This window comes from Gorilla gorilla, chromosome 17 (genome assembly GCF_029281585.2).
Source record: "Gorilla gorilla gorilla isolate KB3781 chromosome 17, NHGRI_mGorGor1-v2.1_pri, whole genome shotgun sequence".
NCBI lineage: Eukaryota > Metazoa > Chordata > Mammalia > Primates > Hominidae > Gorilla > Gorilla gorilla.
In genome coordinates, this window is record NC_073241.2 from 55,611,426 (window position 1) to 55,630,221 (window position 18,796).

The following is an 18,796-nucleotide window of genomic DNA, read 5'->3' on the forward strand; positions in this document are numbered from 1 at the left end:
AGATGCTTTTTTTTAAGGTTGAGGAGGTTTCCCTTCTATATTTATGGTTTGTTTAGTCTTTTTATCATGAAAGAATGTTAGGTTTTTTCAAATGCTTTTTCTGCCTCTTTTGAGATGATCGTGCTTTTTTTTCCCCTTTATCTAAAGAAGGTGTATTACATTGATTGATTTTTATGTATTGAACCCACTTTGTATTCCTGGGATAAATCCCACTTGGTTATTGGTGTATAGCACTTTTTATATACTGTTAGTTTCTGCTTGCTAGTATTTCATTGAAGAGTTTTGCATCCATGTTCATAAGGAATAATGGTCTGCAGTGGTTTTTTCATGATGTCTTTAGCTTGTTTAGGTATCAGAGTAATACCATTCTTGGAGAATGGATTAGAAAGTATTCCCTCCTCTCCTATTTTTTAGAAGAGTTTGTGAAGTATTGGTGTTAATTCTTCTTTAAATGTTTGATAGATTTCAATAGTGAAGCCATGTGGCCCTGTGCTCTTTGGGAAAACTTTATTGATTACGATTCAATCTCTTCCTCTAGGATCATGTGCCAGTTTAATTCATCTTTTGCTTCTTAGCACTAGGCATATATGTGGTCTTGTATCCTTTTTTATTCTTTGTTCCTCAGTGTTCCTTCTTAACTCTGCATATATGAGTAGATGCTAGAAGCCTAGCAAACCTTGTCATTACATGGTTATGTTGTGTTTTGATTGCAACAAGTTTAAATATTAAAACCGTAAAGTAGATTAATTAGTATCTGCTTGCTTTAACTTGAATGTGTTATCAAGGAGATTTAGTTGTTTGCTACTACTCTTCTGGCACAAAGAACACCATGGGAATACCCAGGTGTTTTGTTGTTGTTTTGTTGTTTTAACGCAGTATTATACGTAAATGGGCCATTCACCAGGTCTGTTCATGACAGTTCATCTTCTGGATTTATTACTCCTCTCAGTAGTTTGCTAATGTTATTGTGTGTTACAGTTTGTTGCTGTTGACGTGCTTTCAGTGGTTGTATTTGGCTTCCCTCATTAGGGATTTCAACAAAATCAGTTATTCTTCATCATCCCACACTAGTATTACATGTAGCAAATAAAAGTATGTACGTTTGTCCTTGGAAGTTAAGTAAGTAAAGGTAATTGTTAGTTAAATTATTAGTTTTGGAAATAAAATGGCAAGCTAGATTAAGTCTAGTAATTAGATGTTTTTTAAAATGCTGCTTATATGTGTTTTTGACCATTAGCTTATAGACCGTTCTCAACTGTACTCCTATGGGGCGTTTGGAAATGTGTGAAGGGTTGGTGTTTTGACACAGTGATTCAATGAAGGGTGGGGTGGGTTGTGTGCTGTTGGCATTTTGTGGCTTGGGGCCAGCAGTACTAAACATTGCACAGCGTGAGGGGGCAAATTCACTTAATTTAGCTTACCCAAAATTCTAATAATATCCCCATTGAGAAACACTGATACATAAATTTCTCAAGCATTTCAGTAATATTTATAAAATTGAGTTACCATACTCTAGGATCTTATAGTATCTTTCAGGTAACTTTTAAAATTTGCAAACATCTTTTCACATAAGTGTTGGAGTAAACATTTCTGTAGCTATCATAACGTTTGTGGATGTAGAATTCCAGCTTGACAAACTTCTCATACTTCTATACCAAAGTGCACCAGATCATAGGAAAGAGTAACCATGTTCCTTTGGAGAAGTCTTCAGGAAGGGTTGACTTTGAAATCTCAATTTTAAGTTAAAAATTCAAATTAACTTTGCGTTTGCTTTTCAGATTGAGGTATAATTTATATACAATAGAATGTATTGGTTTTAATTGTAACCACTATCCCAGATCAAGATATAAAACATTTCTATGATCCCCAGAAAGTTCTATTATGCCTTTTACCACCTGCAACCCCCTCTGCAATTACTGATCTAATTTCTGTTACCATAGCTTAATCTTTCCTGTTTCAGAACTTTGTAGAATTGGAAACCATGTGATAATATAGTCTTGTTTCTGAATTATTTCACTCATAATGTTTTTGAGATTTATTCACATTACGCATATCAGTAGTACATTCTTTTTAGTGCTGAGTTGTCTTCTGTTGTGTAAATACTCCATAATTTGTTTATTCAGTGTTACTGGACTGTTTTCAATATTTGGCTAGTATGGATAAAGGTGCTTTATCCATATAAAGCTACATTCTTGTAAAAGTCATTTTGTGGCCTATGTTTTCATTCCTCTTTGATAAATACTTAGGAGTACTACTGTTGGATCATAGGTGTATATTTAATCTTAAGAGACTCCAAACTGTTTTTCAGATGGTTGTACCATTTCATACTCCCTTTCGCAATGTACTTTTATTTTCATAATGGTGACTTTTGGAGGAGCAGAAGGTTTTAATTTTGACGAAGTCCAATTTATCATTGTCTTCTTTTATAATTAGTACTTGCTGTATCCTAAAAAAATCTTTGTGTACCCCATGTTGTGAAGATTTACCCTGTGTTTTCCTAGAAGCTTTATAGTTTTAACTTTTATGTTATAGGTCTTTGATCTATCTTGATTTAGTATTTGTGTCTGCTGTGAAGTGGGGGTTGAAAGTTTATTTTTTCACATACAGGTATCCTGTTACTCTACCCCATTTATTAGAGAAGGCTTTCCCCATTGCATCACCTTATAGCTTATGTTGAAAACCAATTAACTATATATGTGGACATATCTATACACATACTCTATTCTGTTTGTTTATTTTTCTCTATTTATGCCATACTACAATCTCTCTTGATTACTGTAACAGTTTAGAAATCAGATAGTGTGAGTGTTCCAGCTTTGTCCTTTTTTAAAACAAGGTTATTTTTGGCTATTCTGTGTCCTTTGTATCTTCATATGAATTTTTAGAATCATCTTGTCATTCTTACAAAAATGTCTAGGTATTCTTTATTAGGATGGCATTGAATCTATAGATCAATTTGCAGAGAATTTACATCTTAGCAATACTGAGGCTTCTAATATTGTTCCATTTACTTCTGTCATCTTTATCTCAATGTTTTAGTTTTCCATGTACAAGTCTTTGACATCTTTTATCCATTTATACATAGGTATAATTTTTTGATGCTATTGAAAGTAGTATTTTAAAATTATATACTTTCCAATTGTTTGTTGCTAACATATCAAAGTAAAGTTGATTTTGACATAGATCTTGTATCCTCCATTCTGCTAAATTCACTTAATTGTTCTAGAGGTTTTTTGGAATAAATGTCGTAGGATTTGCTAAGCAAATCATGCTGGCCACAAATAAAAATAAGAGTACTTCTTCCTTTCCAATCTTTATGCTTTTTATTTTCTTTTCTTGCCTTAGAGCACTGGCTAACATCCCCATTACTATGTTTAATAGAAGTGGTGAGAGCAGACATCCATGCCTTATTCCTGATCTTAGAGGGAAAGCATCCAGTATTTTACTCTCAATATGACATTAGCTATAGGTTTTACATAGAGGAAATTTCTTTTCTTCCTAGCTGACTGAAAGCTTTTACTATAGTGGGTATTGAATATTGTCAAGGCTTATACAAATTTATTTGATTATTTAATTTTCGTATGAGTTTTCTCTTATTCTCTTAATTTGGGTTTTAAATTAAATTTAAATTAACTTAGTTTTCTCTTTCTTTCAATTTATTCTCTTACGTTGATATTTTAATTTTAACTAACTTTTTTTTTTTTTTTTTTTTGAGATGGAGTTTCACTCTTGTCACCCAGGCTGGAGTGCAGTGGCACAATCTCAGCTCACTGCAACCTCCGCCTCCCAGGTTCAAGCAATTCTCATGCTTCAGCTTCCTGAGTAGCTGGGATTACAGGCATGCACTACCACACCCAGCTAATTTTTGTATTTTTAGTAGAGATGGGATTTCACCATGTTGGCCAGGCTGGTCTTGAACTCCTGACCTCAGGTGATCCACCCACCTCAGCCTCCCAAAGTGCTGGGATTACAGGCCTGAGCCACCACACCCAGACAATTTTAACTAACCTTTTAATCCTGGGATAAATCCCACTTGGTCATAATATACAATTGATTTTACATGTTACTAGATTCAATTTTGCTATTCATTTAGTCTGTTGAGGATTTTTTGCATCTATGTTCATGAATAATATTGATCTGTAATTTTCTTTTGTTGTAATGTCTTTGTTAGCTTGCTTTGAATTGTGCTTATACAATGTGCTGGGAAGTATCCCTTCTTCCTGCCCTTTTTGTTTGAAAAACTTTGTGTAGAAATGGAGTTACTTTCTCTTTAAATGTGTGATAGAATTTATCAATGAAGCCATCTGGACCAGGAATTTTCTAGGCTGGGAAAACTGAATATTGGATTTTCTTTCTTTTGGTATCAGCTTTTGAAAATTGTGTTTTTCAAATAATTTTTACACTCGTCTAAGTTGCTGGAATTGTTTACTTGAAATGATTTAACCATGTCTCCTTTTAATGTCTGTAGCAATGTTATCCTTTCTTTCATTTCCGATTTTGATAATTTGTGTTTTTTCCCTTTTTCCTGATCAGTCTAGGTAAGTGTTTACAAATTTTATTAATCCTTTCCAAATACTAACAGCTTTAATTTTTTCAAAAAATTTGTCTGTTTTCTATTGTATTGATTTCCACTCCTATTATTTCTATTATTTTCCTTTCTTCTATTTATATTGAGTTCTTTTTCCAGCCTCTTAAGGTGGAAGCCTGTAATTAACTTTACACATTTCTTTTCTACATTTAAAGCTATACAATTCCATTTGTTTTCTACTTTAGCCTCTACCCTACAAATTTAGATATGTTGTGTTTTTATTATCAACTTTGAAGATATTTCCTAACTTCCATCCTGGTATCTTTTTTGACCTACAGATTATTTAGAAGTATGTTGTTTAATTTCCAAATGTTTGGTGTTTTCATTGTGGTCAGAGAACATAGCCTGATTTTAGTCCTTTAAGTTTACTACGACTTGGGCTCGCATGGTTTATCTTGATGAATACTGAATGTCTTTCTCGTGAATTGCCTCCTTTTGTCCTTGCGAATTGATCTTCCTTTCTAGTAATATTCCTTGTCTTGAAGTCTGCTTTGTTTTTTTAAAAGTTTTATTTTAGTGCTTTGCTTGATACTATTATAGCCATGTCAGCTTTCTCACCCTTAGTATTTACATAGTTTATCTTTTTTCCTTTGGTTTACTTCCACCTTATCTGTGTCTTTATTTAAAGCAGGTCTCTTATAAATAACATATAATTGAGTTTTTATTTATTTATTTTTTACCAGAATGAGAATTCACTTGGAGTGTTTGGTTCAATAGTTAATGTAAATACTGCTATGACTGGATTTAAGTCCATCATCTTGCTGTTCATTTTTAATTTTCCCAGTTTTTTTCTCCTTTTCTGCCATCTTTTGAGTTAATCAAGCACTATTTTAGTATTCTATGCTACGTTGTCTGTTTCCTTTTTAGTTAATAGTCTTATTTATATACCTACTTATCTTTTGAGACAGAGTCTTGCTCTGTCGCCCAGGCTGGAGTGCAGTGGCACAATCATTGCTCATTACAGCCTCGACCTCCCAGGTTCAAGCAATCCTCCCACCTCAGCCTCTGGAATAACTGGGACCACAGGCACACACCACCACGCCTGGCTAATTTTAGCATTTTTAGTAGAGGTAGGGTTTCACCATGTTTCCCAGGCTGGTCTTGAACTCCTGGGCTCAAGGGACCTGCCTGCCTCGGCCTCCCAAAGTGCTGGGGTAACAGGCGTGAGCCACTGTGTCTGGCCCTTTTATTTTTTTTAATGGTTGCTGTGACTCTGTTCAGAGGTACAATGTGCATCCTTAACTGACTACACTTGGCTTTGAATTAATACCACTTCACACAAAATGGAAGAGTCTTTTAAAACCAAGTAATTTGGCTGGGCACGGTGGCTCACGCCTGTAATCCCAGCACTTTGGGAGGCCAAGGCAGGCAGATCACCTGAGGTCAGGAGTTCGAGACCAGCCTGACCAACATGGAGAAACCCCATCTCTACTAAAACTACAAAAGTTAGCCGGGCTTGGTGGCAGGTGCTTGTAATCCCAGCTACTCGAGAGGCTGAGACAGGGGAATCGCTTGAACCTGGGAGGCAGAGGTTGCGGTGAGCCGAGATTGCGCCATTGCACTCCAGCCTGGGCAATGAGCGAAACTCCACCTCTAAATAAATAAATAAATAAATAAATAAATAAATAAATAAATAAATAAATAAATAAATCCAAACCAAATAGTTAATTATACACACCCTTCCATCCTTTGTGCTATTGTTGTCACCTACTTTACTGCTACATATGTTCTAACCTCCCTGGTATGTTATTATTAATGGTCATATATCTTTTAAAGAATTTATGAAAATAAAAATGGTTTTTTTATGTTTCCAATTTCTAATGGTTTCTCTTTTTTCTATAAATTCATATTTCATTATAGAGTTATTTTTCTATCAGCCTGTATGCAACTCACCAACTCTAGAATTACTAGAGTTTTAAACAAAGCTACTATTAATACATTTAAAGATACTGATAAATTCACCTTTAGTTTTGAGGCACAGCAACCCTTATTGTATTGTAGCTCTTACTTATATTCACAGTTCTCCAAGGAAAAATCAAAGCTAATTCTTAAAGAAAAATGTTTAGCAGTCCTTTGAATAAATTTTAAGAAAATAATAGGTAAAACCGATCTCTGGACATAGTTTATGTGAGTTTTCAGAGGTCTTTGCAAGTGTCTTAGTAAAAGTTTAAAGAAAATAACCATAGTGTAAGTAGGAAAGTCTTGACATGAGGTTGTCAGCTTGGCCATAGGAAGTAATCAATTTACTGCCTTTCAGAATTCACTGTTTATTTGGCTTTTTGCTGTTCTTGTGTGTCGAATTCCTTGGTGGGCTGAAGCCCTTTCTTAATGTTTGGAGAAAATGGCAGAAAATAGTCTTTTGAACAAATTCCATCTAGTGGCAGTTTGGTGGGGATGAGTAGGTGAGGTAAGATGTTAGAGGGCTGGGTAATAGTTGTGAATAAACCATCAAAGGACTTTACATACCCCACCTTTCACCCCAGATTGGTTTGGCTTAAAGCTGACAATGACAGCAGGATCTTGAATTAGAAGGTCCAAAGCTCATAGCATGGTTTATTTTCACTGTTTATTCATATAAGTGATGTTATTGAGTGACTCCAAACACATGGTTCTCCTACAAATGATATCACCTAAATGCCAAACACTGTAAAGTATTCACAGGTACAAAATCTTTTTATTCTAGTAAGTGATAAGTTAAAGAGAAAATTACATTGCACTGAAGACGTATGATGGTAGAGGGAAATAAAAAGTACTACTAAAGTGCATAGGAGTTGCACCTAGGCTAGACCTGGGGTAAGTTTGTGTTTGTAGGCACTGGGGAGACTTGATATCCTAGCTGAATCCAAAAGAACTTAGATGATGTGGCAATAAGGATAGGATCAGTGGAGTTCAGTGAAGAGAGAATGCTATGTGCAATTAATGGTCTGTATCAAAAAGGAAAAATATTTTGTTCATAATCAATAGTTTGAGACAAGAAGAAAGGAATGAGAGATGAGACTAGGGAGAGAAACTTTGGTGTGGTCATGGATGGCCATATATGTCATGCTTAGATGTTTAGACTTGGTTCTTATAGGAAAATCTTAGCCACTGGAGCATTTCAAGCAAGAAAACAGTTTTGTCAGATTATTTTTGAAAGATCATTCTCACTGCAGTGTAAGCAATATTAACACTGGAAATAGGGGGGTTTTTTAGAAGGCTGTTGAAGTAATCTAGGCAGAAGATAATGGAAGTGAAAATGTAAAAGTAGATGGCTTAGAAACTATTAAGGGGGTAGAATAGATAAGTGGCAGATGGACTGTAGAGAAAAATTTGAGGATGACATCCAGTTTTCTGGCTTAGGCATTCCTTGAAATAAGAGGAGGAAGGGAAGGAATGATAGTTTGAAACATGTAGAATTTGGGATACTTATAATACATTCAATTGGAAATCATTAAGAAATTGAACAGTGGCATCTGGAAAATGAGAGAGCGTTCTGTTGGAGATAAAGATGGGGGTGATCATTAGCTATGACAGGCAGTATATTATCTTTATAGCGCTCATAATTACAGAGCTAGAATTGTAACTTGAAGCCAGTGGTTCCGTGTCACATCAGTGTTTTCTTCTGTAAAGTACTATTGAAACATAGACATTTAGGAGTGATAAAATGGGGCAGAAGTTAACATGCAGTGTTGTCTGTATTCTGAAATAACTAGAAAGGAATAAAATGAAGGTGATAAAGATGAGAGATGTGTTGCTTCAGAAGTTCTGCTTGTTGACCAGCAGAGGGCAGTCAATTTTGAAGCTCAGTATTTTTCTGTCCTGTGTTCCCCTTTAAGGCCTAGAAGCTTGGGTATTGTGAATATAGATTTTCAGTGTTCTTGTTACACTGGGTCAGGTATCCAGGGCACATTTATTTATTTTTGCTTCTGAGACTTAGAAGATGTTCAGTTTTTTTTCTTTTTTCTGGAGCCAAGTCTTCATTCTACTCCCTATTTCTCACATTTGGACCTTGTTTCCTCCTTAAAGCTGAAAAGACTTGAGCCATCCCTTAAGAGCTGCCATGGTGGCATGAGGTTGGGACTTAGTGTAAATCAGGTAGAATCTGAGAATGTCATGAATCTTTGCCTCTTGATTCCTCTATTAAGAAATTCTCAGTTTTTGTGTTTGGTTAACTATTCAGATTCAGGGACACAAATTTTGCTTTTATTAGTCGTAGGATTCAGGGAATTGAATGAAAGAGATTGACTTTTAGTTTCTAGAGACAATATTGAAAAGCTTAGTTGATTCTATACAGCAGCAGGCTCCTCCACTATTTAATTTGAGGGGTGTAAGAAAAACTTACTGTCCACCCATCACATGTCTGAAATGGCCATCAGTCTACTTTGGAGCTTTATGCATTCAAGGCTCCCTTAAAATTCAGAAATTTCACTGAGAGGGACAAGGTAAGTATGGCAGCACAAATTATTTCTCTTCAGTTCAGTAACCAGTGATTTAGTGAAGACTTGAGAGAATAGGACCTAGGTAGGAAAAGTTTAACTAGTTTTAACTATGGGGTGGGAAAAAAGGTCTGGAGCTAGAATTACACTGTTTCCTGTTTGTAAACCTTCAGTGCCTTCCTACTGACTAGGGAATTCATTATGAGAATAGGGCCAACATTTAGAGAGCGTATGCCATTCTCATTTAATCTTCAAACCAGCCATATGAGATAATTAGTGTTACTATCCCTATTTTGCCGATTCTAAAACTGAGGCACAGAGAAATTAAGTAATTTGAGATTGCCTATGGAGGAGACAACGAGTGTTTGCCACCATTCAGTTCTGTATATCTTATGCCGCCTAGCACAGTTCTTGCCCATAGTAGGTACCCAGTAACCCAGATAATTTTGAATGGAATCAGAACGTAGACTAGCATGAAGCTACATTACCGTGGATGGTGGCTTTTGGGAGGAGAGGCCCGTATGGAGTCACTGCAAACCCCAACAGGATTCCCGAAGCCACTGGGTTCATAAAGATGTCCTTTCTGCTTCTGACTTAGAGCAGTCATCCAATTTAAGGAAATGTGGAAAAAGAAGTAGAAAAATCTTTAAAGGTTTTATTTCACAACACTGCTGTATTAAGCTGAGGGATAAAAATTGGATTACTAGTTATTTTTGGTTATTTAGTATCATTAAAATGGTGTTATTTATCTAAAATTGATAACTGATGATTTTCCATTTTTTCTTGTTAGAGCAATAGAGTTCCTCAGAAGTTTCATTATAAAAACAAGAAACTTAGTTTAGTGGCATAACAAAACAAATTAGGTGAGATAAGTTGTTAGTGGGCTGGGTAACATTAATGAGTAACAATTATGAAGGCTAACATAATTGATCTGGCAATTTTAGAAGATGTTAACATTTAGGTTTGAGTCGGCTTCCTAGGACATCTTTTGTGCACCTGGGAAATAAATTGGTCGTTTCATCTTTCATTTTCATCCAGGTGAAGAATCCAGATTAAGGAATATCCTCATGTAGAAAGTTACATGGGAAAACCTTCTATTTCCGAAGTGAACAGTGCACTAACAGTGAGAAGAATAAACAATGTTTTTTTTTTTTCTTCTTCTTCTTCTTCCTGCAAACTCTGGGCCCTTAACCACATTAGTATTCTTTGTGATTTCTAATGTGACCAGAAATCAGTCCTAGTCAACTCTGGGGAAAGGACTTGGTGAGGCAGAGGAAAATTAAAACTGATGGTGAAAAAGCAGGTTTGGTTTTTATGGCTGTAAGTTATCTGTGCACTCTCTACCCCCTTGACTGTGGATAACTGAGAGTAGCTGGTTATTCTGGCCAGGTCATTGTGATTGACAAGCTACAGTTGTGGACTTTGCCAAATCATAAGCTCAGGAATAAAAATGCTATATATTTTGTATTCAGATTCAAGAAAGATTGACTTTCTAAGTTAGCTGCTATTTGGGGGAAGAGAATGCTATCACCTTCGTAAAGTTGTGAATTATGAAAGACATTTCTGTTGGGTTACTGAATGTCCCTTGGGGTTTTTTTCATTTATAACATTGCCTCAGGCTCTCTGCTGCATCCTGTTGGAATGACCTTCTTTTCAACTCTGTGCTGGCAGCTGTAATATGGCTCTTTCCCCTGAATCCTTCAGGCTTGTCACATGACAAACATGAACTGTGACCCCTTTGTTCCTTACTCAGATGATTAGGTCTCTTTATTTTTTTTTTCTGTTTGACAATTTTGCCTTATTGTCTTTCCTTTCCCCCCTCTCTTTGCTTCCATGTTAATTTCCTCCTGAGGCAAGGTTTTTGGGGTAGCAATTTAATTTTTTTTTATTGAAATATAGCATCAATATAGAAAGTACACAAGTCATAAGCTCACCACAGTTTTCACAGCATGAACACATTCATGTGAGCAGTAGTTAGATCAAGAAGGAAACATCACCAGAACTCCAGAAAACTTCACTCTCCTAATCACTTCTCATCTCCCCCACGGGAACTCACTCTCCTGACTATTTTTTAGCTTTGCCTGTTTTGGGACTTGGTAGAAATTGAATCATACAGTATGAATTCCTTTGTGTCTGGTTCCTTTCATTGAACATTTTTGTGATACTCTTTCATGTTACCCAGTCATTATTGCTGTGTATTATTCCATGGTATGACTATTCCACAATTTATTGTACTCTTAATGTACTCACTCGGATTGTTTCTAGCTTAGGGCTCTTGTGAATAGTAGTCATCCTTATACATATCTTTTGATGAACCCATGGCATATTTCTGGGTATTTACATAGATGTGGAATTGCCAAGACATTGTGTCTGTCTAGCCAGTTATTTTAAAATCTCATATAAAACACCAAAGGACTGATTTTAGGAAAACTCTTAGAAGATTTATAAACATATAGATACAGTTTTAGCATAATGTATCTAATTTATGGCTAAAGAAATTGCCTCTAGTTAAATGTATTGTAGTTGTTTTTTGTTTTTTAAAACAGAGTCTCACTCTGTCACCCAGGCTGGAGTGCAGTGGCATGATCTTGGCTCACTTCAACCTCTGCCTCCCAGGTTCAAGCAGTTCTTCCACCTCAGTCTCCCGAGTAAGTGAGCTTACAGACACACACCACCATGCCTGGCTCATTTTTAATTTTTTTTTGTTAGAGGTGGGGTTTCACCATGTTAGCCAGGCTGGTCTCGAACTCCTGACCTCAAGCGATTTGCTTGCCTTGGCCTAAATATATTGTAGTTTTATAAATGGGTTACTCCTGTAAACAACAAAATTTCCACTCACTGCCAATTACATGTTTTAGTAACTTTCTTCCTAATATGTACTTTTTATTCAATTTTCCAAACAAAACTGAGCTTTTGGTCCCATTCCGCAAAAATCTCATGAAGATATTTTGATGGTAATAATTTACAATAGTTAAAATTACATCTGAGTTACACCATCTCTGAGTGTTGATGCTAGCAGAGTGACATGCTAGTGCTTCACTGCCAGGCTTAGCTGAAGTTCCAGAGACTTACACTTGTACAAATTGCATTCATTACCAAGAACCCTGCAGAAGTGGTGAGAGACTGGCTCTATACTGTAGATGGGCTCTGGGATAAGTAGCCAAACAATTGTGCAGCTGAGACCAATTTTTTTCCCTCTTTTAGAATGTGGACTTTCCAAAATTTTTTCCATGGATACTTATGAACAAGTTTAACTTAATGAGTATAAAAATATGACTGCGACATCATGTCCCTCAAAAACTGGGTAGTATCTCTTAAAGAAGTTATATTTGTCCGTCAGATAAAGTACCCCTAAGTCATGCTGTGAACATGCATGGAATTAAGTTTGACTGATTTTGACCATGGTGTTTTGGAGACCTTAAGAGATTTCCTTCCCCTCCATCAAAACAAAACAAGAAACCCAAAAAGGTGGAAGGAGTAATTAAAATTTAATTGTTATAAAAGGACAGTAACAGAACCAGATTTTCTTCCTATGTTATCTTTCCTTATGTATGTCTTTCGGGTGGATAAAAGAGAGTTGCCAGTCCTATTGAGACGTTTTTTGAAACAAAGGATTTTGTTTTGAAACAAAGGTAAAAAGAATTAAAGGATTTCATTTTTACAAAATTATCTTTTGAGAGTTCTGTGTTTTTCTTTTCTTCCAATTAAAAGTAATAGTATATAGACATATTGGTAATTCATATTGGTAAACATATTCAGAAAACTGTCTTAATTACAGGAGTGTTGTGTTTTCGTCATTTTAAAATGACATTTAGAATTCATGTTGTTCTGTTTTAAACCAGTACATGCAGTTTAGAAAATATTGCAGATAACCTGTGTTGTTCTGTGAACTCTGCTAAGCCCTAGAGGAGACAGAAACCATAGTCCTTGTCCTCAGAAAGCTTATGGTCTAGTGGGTATGTAGTGGTGGTGGGAGCATATACAAATTACTATAGTACAACGTAAGGTAATTGCCACAGTGAGATTTCCTTGGATGAAGGACAGGTAGACCCATTTGAAATGGGTCTTAAAAGATGAGTAGATTGGCCTAGAATGGCCTCTTTGCTAATCTCTGCCTATTGGCAGAGGAGCCATGTGGCTGCAGTTAAGATGTCTTGTAAAGGAGCAATGGGAAGTGAGGCTAGAGCGAAGGAAGCCAGAGTGATGGGTTTATACATGATATGGTGGATAATATAGCACAGTGGTTAAGAGTGCTTACTTTATTTTTATTTTTATTTTTATTATTTTCATTTTTTTGAGGCAGAGTCTTGCTCTGTTGCCCAGGCAGGAATGCAGTGGCGTGATCTCAGCTCACTGCAACCTCCGCCTCCTGGGTTCAATTCTCCTGCCTCAGCCTCCCTAGTAGCTGGGATTACAGGCATGCACCACCACACCCAGCTAATTTTTTTATTTTTAGTAGAGACGGGGTTTCACCATGTTGGCCAGGCTGGTCTCAAACTCCTGACCTCAGGTGATCCACCCACCTTGGCCTCCCAAAGTGCTGGGATTACAGACGTGAGCTACTGTGCCCAACCAGAGCACTTACTTTAGGTCAAATTAGAAATTGAGTCACAGCTCAACTTTGCTGTGTGACCTTGAACAGATTGCTTAACCTATCTAAGCTCAGTTTCCTCATTTGATAAATGGGGACAGCGCTTATATAACTGGCTGCAATTTTGTATGATAGAAAAGAGATAATATATGAAAAGTGCTCAGCGTGGTTCTCAAGAACCTGCTCTGAGCAATGGGAACCATTGAAGATTTTGGAACCATGGCCTGGTGGGATCTGAACCGTGAAAGGCCTTCATTGTTATTTATTATTATTGACATACAAAAGACTGCATACATTTAAAGTATACATTTGATAGATTTTTATGTATGCATACAGCTTTGAAATCATCACCACAATCAAAGTGATAAACAAATCTTTCACTCTCAAAAGATTTGTGTAAGACCTTTAAAGAGGGAAAGTCTGGCCTGCAATGCACCGGAAAGAATGGAGCAAAGTAGAGCCTGGAAATGGAGAAACCAGTTCAGAGGCTGTTGCCATGCTGCAGGTGAGCAGGAAAGAATGAATGAGGTCAGGTGATAGGTTTAATGGCCATTTGAGATTGGCTGCTGGAGGACAGGGTTAGGTCTTCATCATTACATTATCTCCAGTACCTAACCCAGTGACCAGAGGGTAGTGGGCTCTGACATGCTAGAATTAACAGGCTTTCCCTTTATGAAAGATTTTTATTTCAAATTGCTTTTCCTTTTATTATTTTTAGGGCTTAAAAGACAACCTTCTTGCTTCTGGGACATCCAGCCTGACAGCCACCAAACAGTTGCATCGTCCAAGAATCACGAGAATCTGCCTCAGGGACTTGATATTTTGTATGGAACAGGAACGGGAGATGAAGTATTCTCGAGCTCTATACCTGGCCCTTCTGAAGTGACCACTCCACTCTTCCATCCAGATCCTTGCTATTTACTGCCAAAGAAGACACAGAGCATTGTTGCACTGTCCTGAAATTTCAATTTCTGGAAAATAATCACCAACATGAAAGAGCATTGTTTACAGTTGGAAACTTTATTAACTGTTACCTATCCATCTCATGGGACTCTTACAGACTCAGATTCATCTTTGTCTTCTGAAAATCAGTTATGAAATACACTTTGCACAGAATTAGGCATCTGCCTATCTGTGCATTAAATTAAAGCAAGTTAAGGCCCTATTTGTTACTACCTGCCTCATTTGCCAAATTGTAGCAGGTGAGGTGTCCTTCCCTAATACAGCATGCATTGAGATGCAGGAGAAAGGAAGAGGCATAAGAAAACACAAGAATGACTATTTCATTCTATATTGAACCTGTCCCAAAGTGGTAGGTTTTCTGGGCTGGAATCAGAAGTTGCTTAGCTAACTATGACAGTAACCTTCTGTACGTGACAGGCCACTGTGGTGACTTTGGTCGGCTGAGTTCCAGTGTTGTCAAAACAAGACAAATGGAGATAGATTGTGCCTGGGGTTGCTAATTCTCTGCTTCATATCACCATATGCCGTTTCTGGTACCAAGTGAGGGGACATGCTTGTCAGGGAAACCTTAAAATTGAATCTACTGATATATCTTGTTGAAAAAACGGAAAAGGTGCAAAGTATTAGAAGGAACGTTAGGGCGTTGCTTTCAAACTGATGAGGGGAATGTGAAAATGGTATCATAAAACAGGAAATGTGCTTCATATGCCCAAGAGGGGAAGAGGTAGAATCGGAACTCCAAAACAACTGGTACATGTTTTGTTGATGGGCAAAAAAAATCACAGCACAACCAGAAAGGAGAATGTACCAGATGTTTTCAAATTAGAGTATTTCAAAAGGAAAATGTTATTTTTTGTTTTGTATTGTTTTAAATCCCAAGAAGGATAGTTTTTATAGTTCCTTCTGTCATAATATATTTTAGTTATCCTAATTTTTAAGCATGTTGGCACATTTAAAAAATCCTAATTGATGATGAGAAATTTTTAACAATAGGACTTTATGTTGGATTCTGTACTTAAAAGGTACTGTCAATATCTCACTCTTGGGGATATGAGCTCTAAATATGAGAAGCAAGTTATATGTGTTCACCTGAGGAAGAAGCTGACGGACAAAGCAAACCCTCTTTAAAAAAAAAAAAAAGAAAATTCCACGTGTGTGGAATACAGCTGGTGAAAAATAATCACTGTAGTTAGAATCACATACAGAAAAAAATGATTGAATCCTCCAAGAAGGTGTCTCAAAAATGGGAAATGCTATACTTATAAGAATTGAAGGAAAAAAAAAAACACCTCATGTATGTTATTCTTCATCCTGTTCTTCCCATTGGGAGTGTTATGGCCATATTCTACAGTATAGTAAATTTTAAATTGGCCACATTTGTTTTTTGTTTCAGCAAGTTACGTAAAATGCTATAAATTATGTGTATGTTAAAGGAGTACTTTAAGATCTTTATCCAAAGTTGTTTTTGTATATTTAAATGCTTACCTTTATTTTTTGTAAAGTGCAGCATACTCATTTGTGTATAATCTTACTGATCAGATGTTTAAAATTATTTCAAATACTTCATTAAAATAATTATTTTATTATAAGAATAACTTTGCTCAGTCACTGACTTTGAAAACCATTGTCCTTAGTAGTTAGCCCCTGATGTGCTCAAATTGCTGGGCTGTGAATTTTTCCTAGCTCGGATTGTGAATTACTTTGGAGTATGGGCATTTTGGTTCCAGAAAGTCACTTCAGATCCAAGTTGTTGTATCACTTTCTTTGAAATAGTTGTAAATTTGCATGCTATTTGATTCACAAAGAAAGCTAAGCATACTCATTACAAAAACTTCTCTTGCCTATCAGGGTTTTTTAACTGAGGTATTTTTCAAAATTTATTTTTAATATTCATTTTTAAACTTTGTCTTGTGAAATATATATTACACAAGAAAGAAAAAATAATGTATCCAAGGTATTCTTCTGTGCAGCTTGCAAAATGGTGGGCTTGGAGTAGATTTGATCTACAAATGCATTCTCCTTGACTCACACGGTATTGCCAATGTTTTAATTCATGAGAATCTATATTTCCATTTCTTTTGAGAAATTAGAAGATCTGGAATCCCTAGCTATATCCTTTTGTATGGCAACAATCCACCAGAGCTAACCAGCAGCTGTCTACTTGAGATACACAGGCATAAGTTTACCTTCCCTTGCCTGATTCATTTAGGCATTGGAGTTCATGACCCTCTGCCTTCAATATTTATTTTGCAGCTGGGCCTCACACCTGTAATCCCCAGCACTTAGGGAGGCCGAGGTGGGAGGATTGCTTGAGGCCAGGTTGAGACAACCTGGGCAACATAGCAAGGCCCACCTCTACAAAAAATGAAAGAATTAGCTGGGTGTGGTGATGTGCACCTGTAGTCCCAGCAACTCAGGAGGGTAAGGCAGGAGAATTGCTTGAGCCCAGGAGATTGAAGCTGCAGTGAGCTATGATCACACCACTGCACTCCAGCCTGGATGACAGAGCAAGACCCCATCTCAAAACAAAATGTGGCCTGGCACGGTGGCTCATACCTGTAATCCCAGCACTTTGGTAGGCTGAGGTGGGTGGATCATGAAGTCAGCAGTTCAAAACTAACCTGGTCAACATGGCAAAACCCCATCTGTACTAAAAATATAAAAATTAGCGAGGTGAGGTGTCAGGCACCTGTAATCCCATCTACTTGGGAGGCTGAGGCAGGAGAATCATTTGAACTCGGGAGGCGGAGGTTGCAGTGAGCCGAGATCATGCCATTGCACTCCAGCCTGGGTGACGAGTGAGACTCCATCTCAAAAAAAATTGTGTGTGTGTGTGTGTATGTTTATATACACACATATACATATATTTATCTTGGGTGATGAACAGTTAAAAAGTACCAGAAATTCTCCATCTGTTTACTTTTTTAAAGAAACTCTACTGAGGTGTATTTTACATTAAAAAAACTACCCATTTCATCTATTTGCTTTGATTTGTTTCTATATTTTAGATATAGGGTCTTACTCTTTAGATCCAGGGTCTCACTCTGTCACCCAAAGCTGGAGTGCAGTTGTGTGATGATGGCTCACTGTAACCTTGAACTCTTGGGCTCAGGCGGTCCTCCCACCTCAGCCTCCCAAGTAGCTGCAACTACTGATGAGTACCACCTTGCCCAGCTAATTTTGTAATTTTTTGTAGAGATGGGTCATTGCTGTGTTGCACAGGCTGGTATTGAACTCCTGGGCTCAAGTGATTCTCCTGCCTCAGCCTCCCAAAGTGCTAAGATTACAGGTGTAACCACCATGCCCAAACCCATTTACTTTTTTTTTCTTTCTTTCTTTCTTTTTTTTTTTTTTTTTTTTGAGACGGAGTCTTGCTCTGTCGCCCAGGCTGGAGTGCAGTGGTGTGATTTTGGCTCACTGCAACCTCTGCCTCCTGGGTTCAAGTGATTCTCCTGCCTCAGCCTCCCAAGTAGCTGGGATTACAGGGTTGTGTCACCACACCCGTCTAATTTTATATTTTTAGTAGAGGTGGGATTTCACCACATTGGTCAGGCTGGCCTCGAACTCCTGACCCCAAGTGATCCACCCACCTTTGCCTCCCAAAGTGCTGGGATTACAGGCGTGAGCCACCGTGCCCAGCCCCCATTTACTTTAAATATGACTGAACGATCTTTTAAATGGTCTCCTGCTGAACATCTTTGATTCTTCTCTTTAAAATAAAAAAGTAAAGTTTAATATTTCTTAAGACCTGCATTTGAGGTAAATTTTGTAAGAATTTTGGAAAACCTTTATTTAGAATTAAGGATATTTATACTAGTTAGTCGTGGTTACAGCAGAGAACACAAGTAGTGTTAAGGCATATTCTTTAGAAAAATATGGAACCAAGTTCTCAAGCTGATTAAGTTGGACTTTATCTGTTTGCCTAGTTGTACTGTCAACCAACTGTTTATTAAACTTTCCTCAGCAAGAGTCAGTGATTGTGCAGAGATAAAACTATAATGTGTCACATGTTTATACACGACCTAGTAGTCGGTTTTTATTTTGTTGTTAACATTTATATCTTTTTAAACACTTTCATATGCCTCTCTGAACTATTTTTTTTACATGTGGACATGATTTATAGCTGATATCAGCATCTTTTTCTGACTTTTTAATACTGCTTAGTATTTTCATATGCATTTTTCAGCTGTATCACATTGGTGCATTTGCTTTTTTGCCAAAATTGTTTCACCAGTTGGA

The 18,796-nt window shown here is 36.9% G+C and overlaps 1 protein-coding gene across 1 annotated transcript in view; it reads left to right on the plus strand.

Annotated features, from left to right (window-relative positions):
• TAF4B (TATA-box binding protein associated factor 4b) overlaps positions 1 to 15,718 on the plus strand; it is a 164,819-nt gene extending 149,101 nt beyond the window's left edge. The window contains exon 15 of the mRNA XM_004059269.5: positions 14,313 to 15,718. Within this exon, the coding sequence (XP_004059317.2) occupies positions 14,313 to 14,480 (168 nt within the window). The 3' untranslated portion in view covers positions 14,481 to 15,718. The remainder of the gene's footprint in view (positions 1 to 14,312) is intronic.
• The last annotated feature ends 3,078 nt before the right edge of the window (positions 15,719 to 18,796 follow it).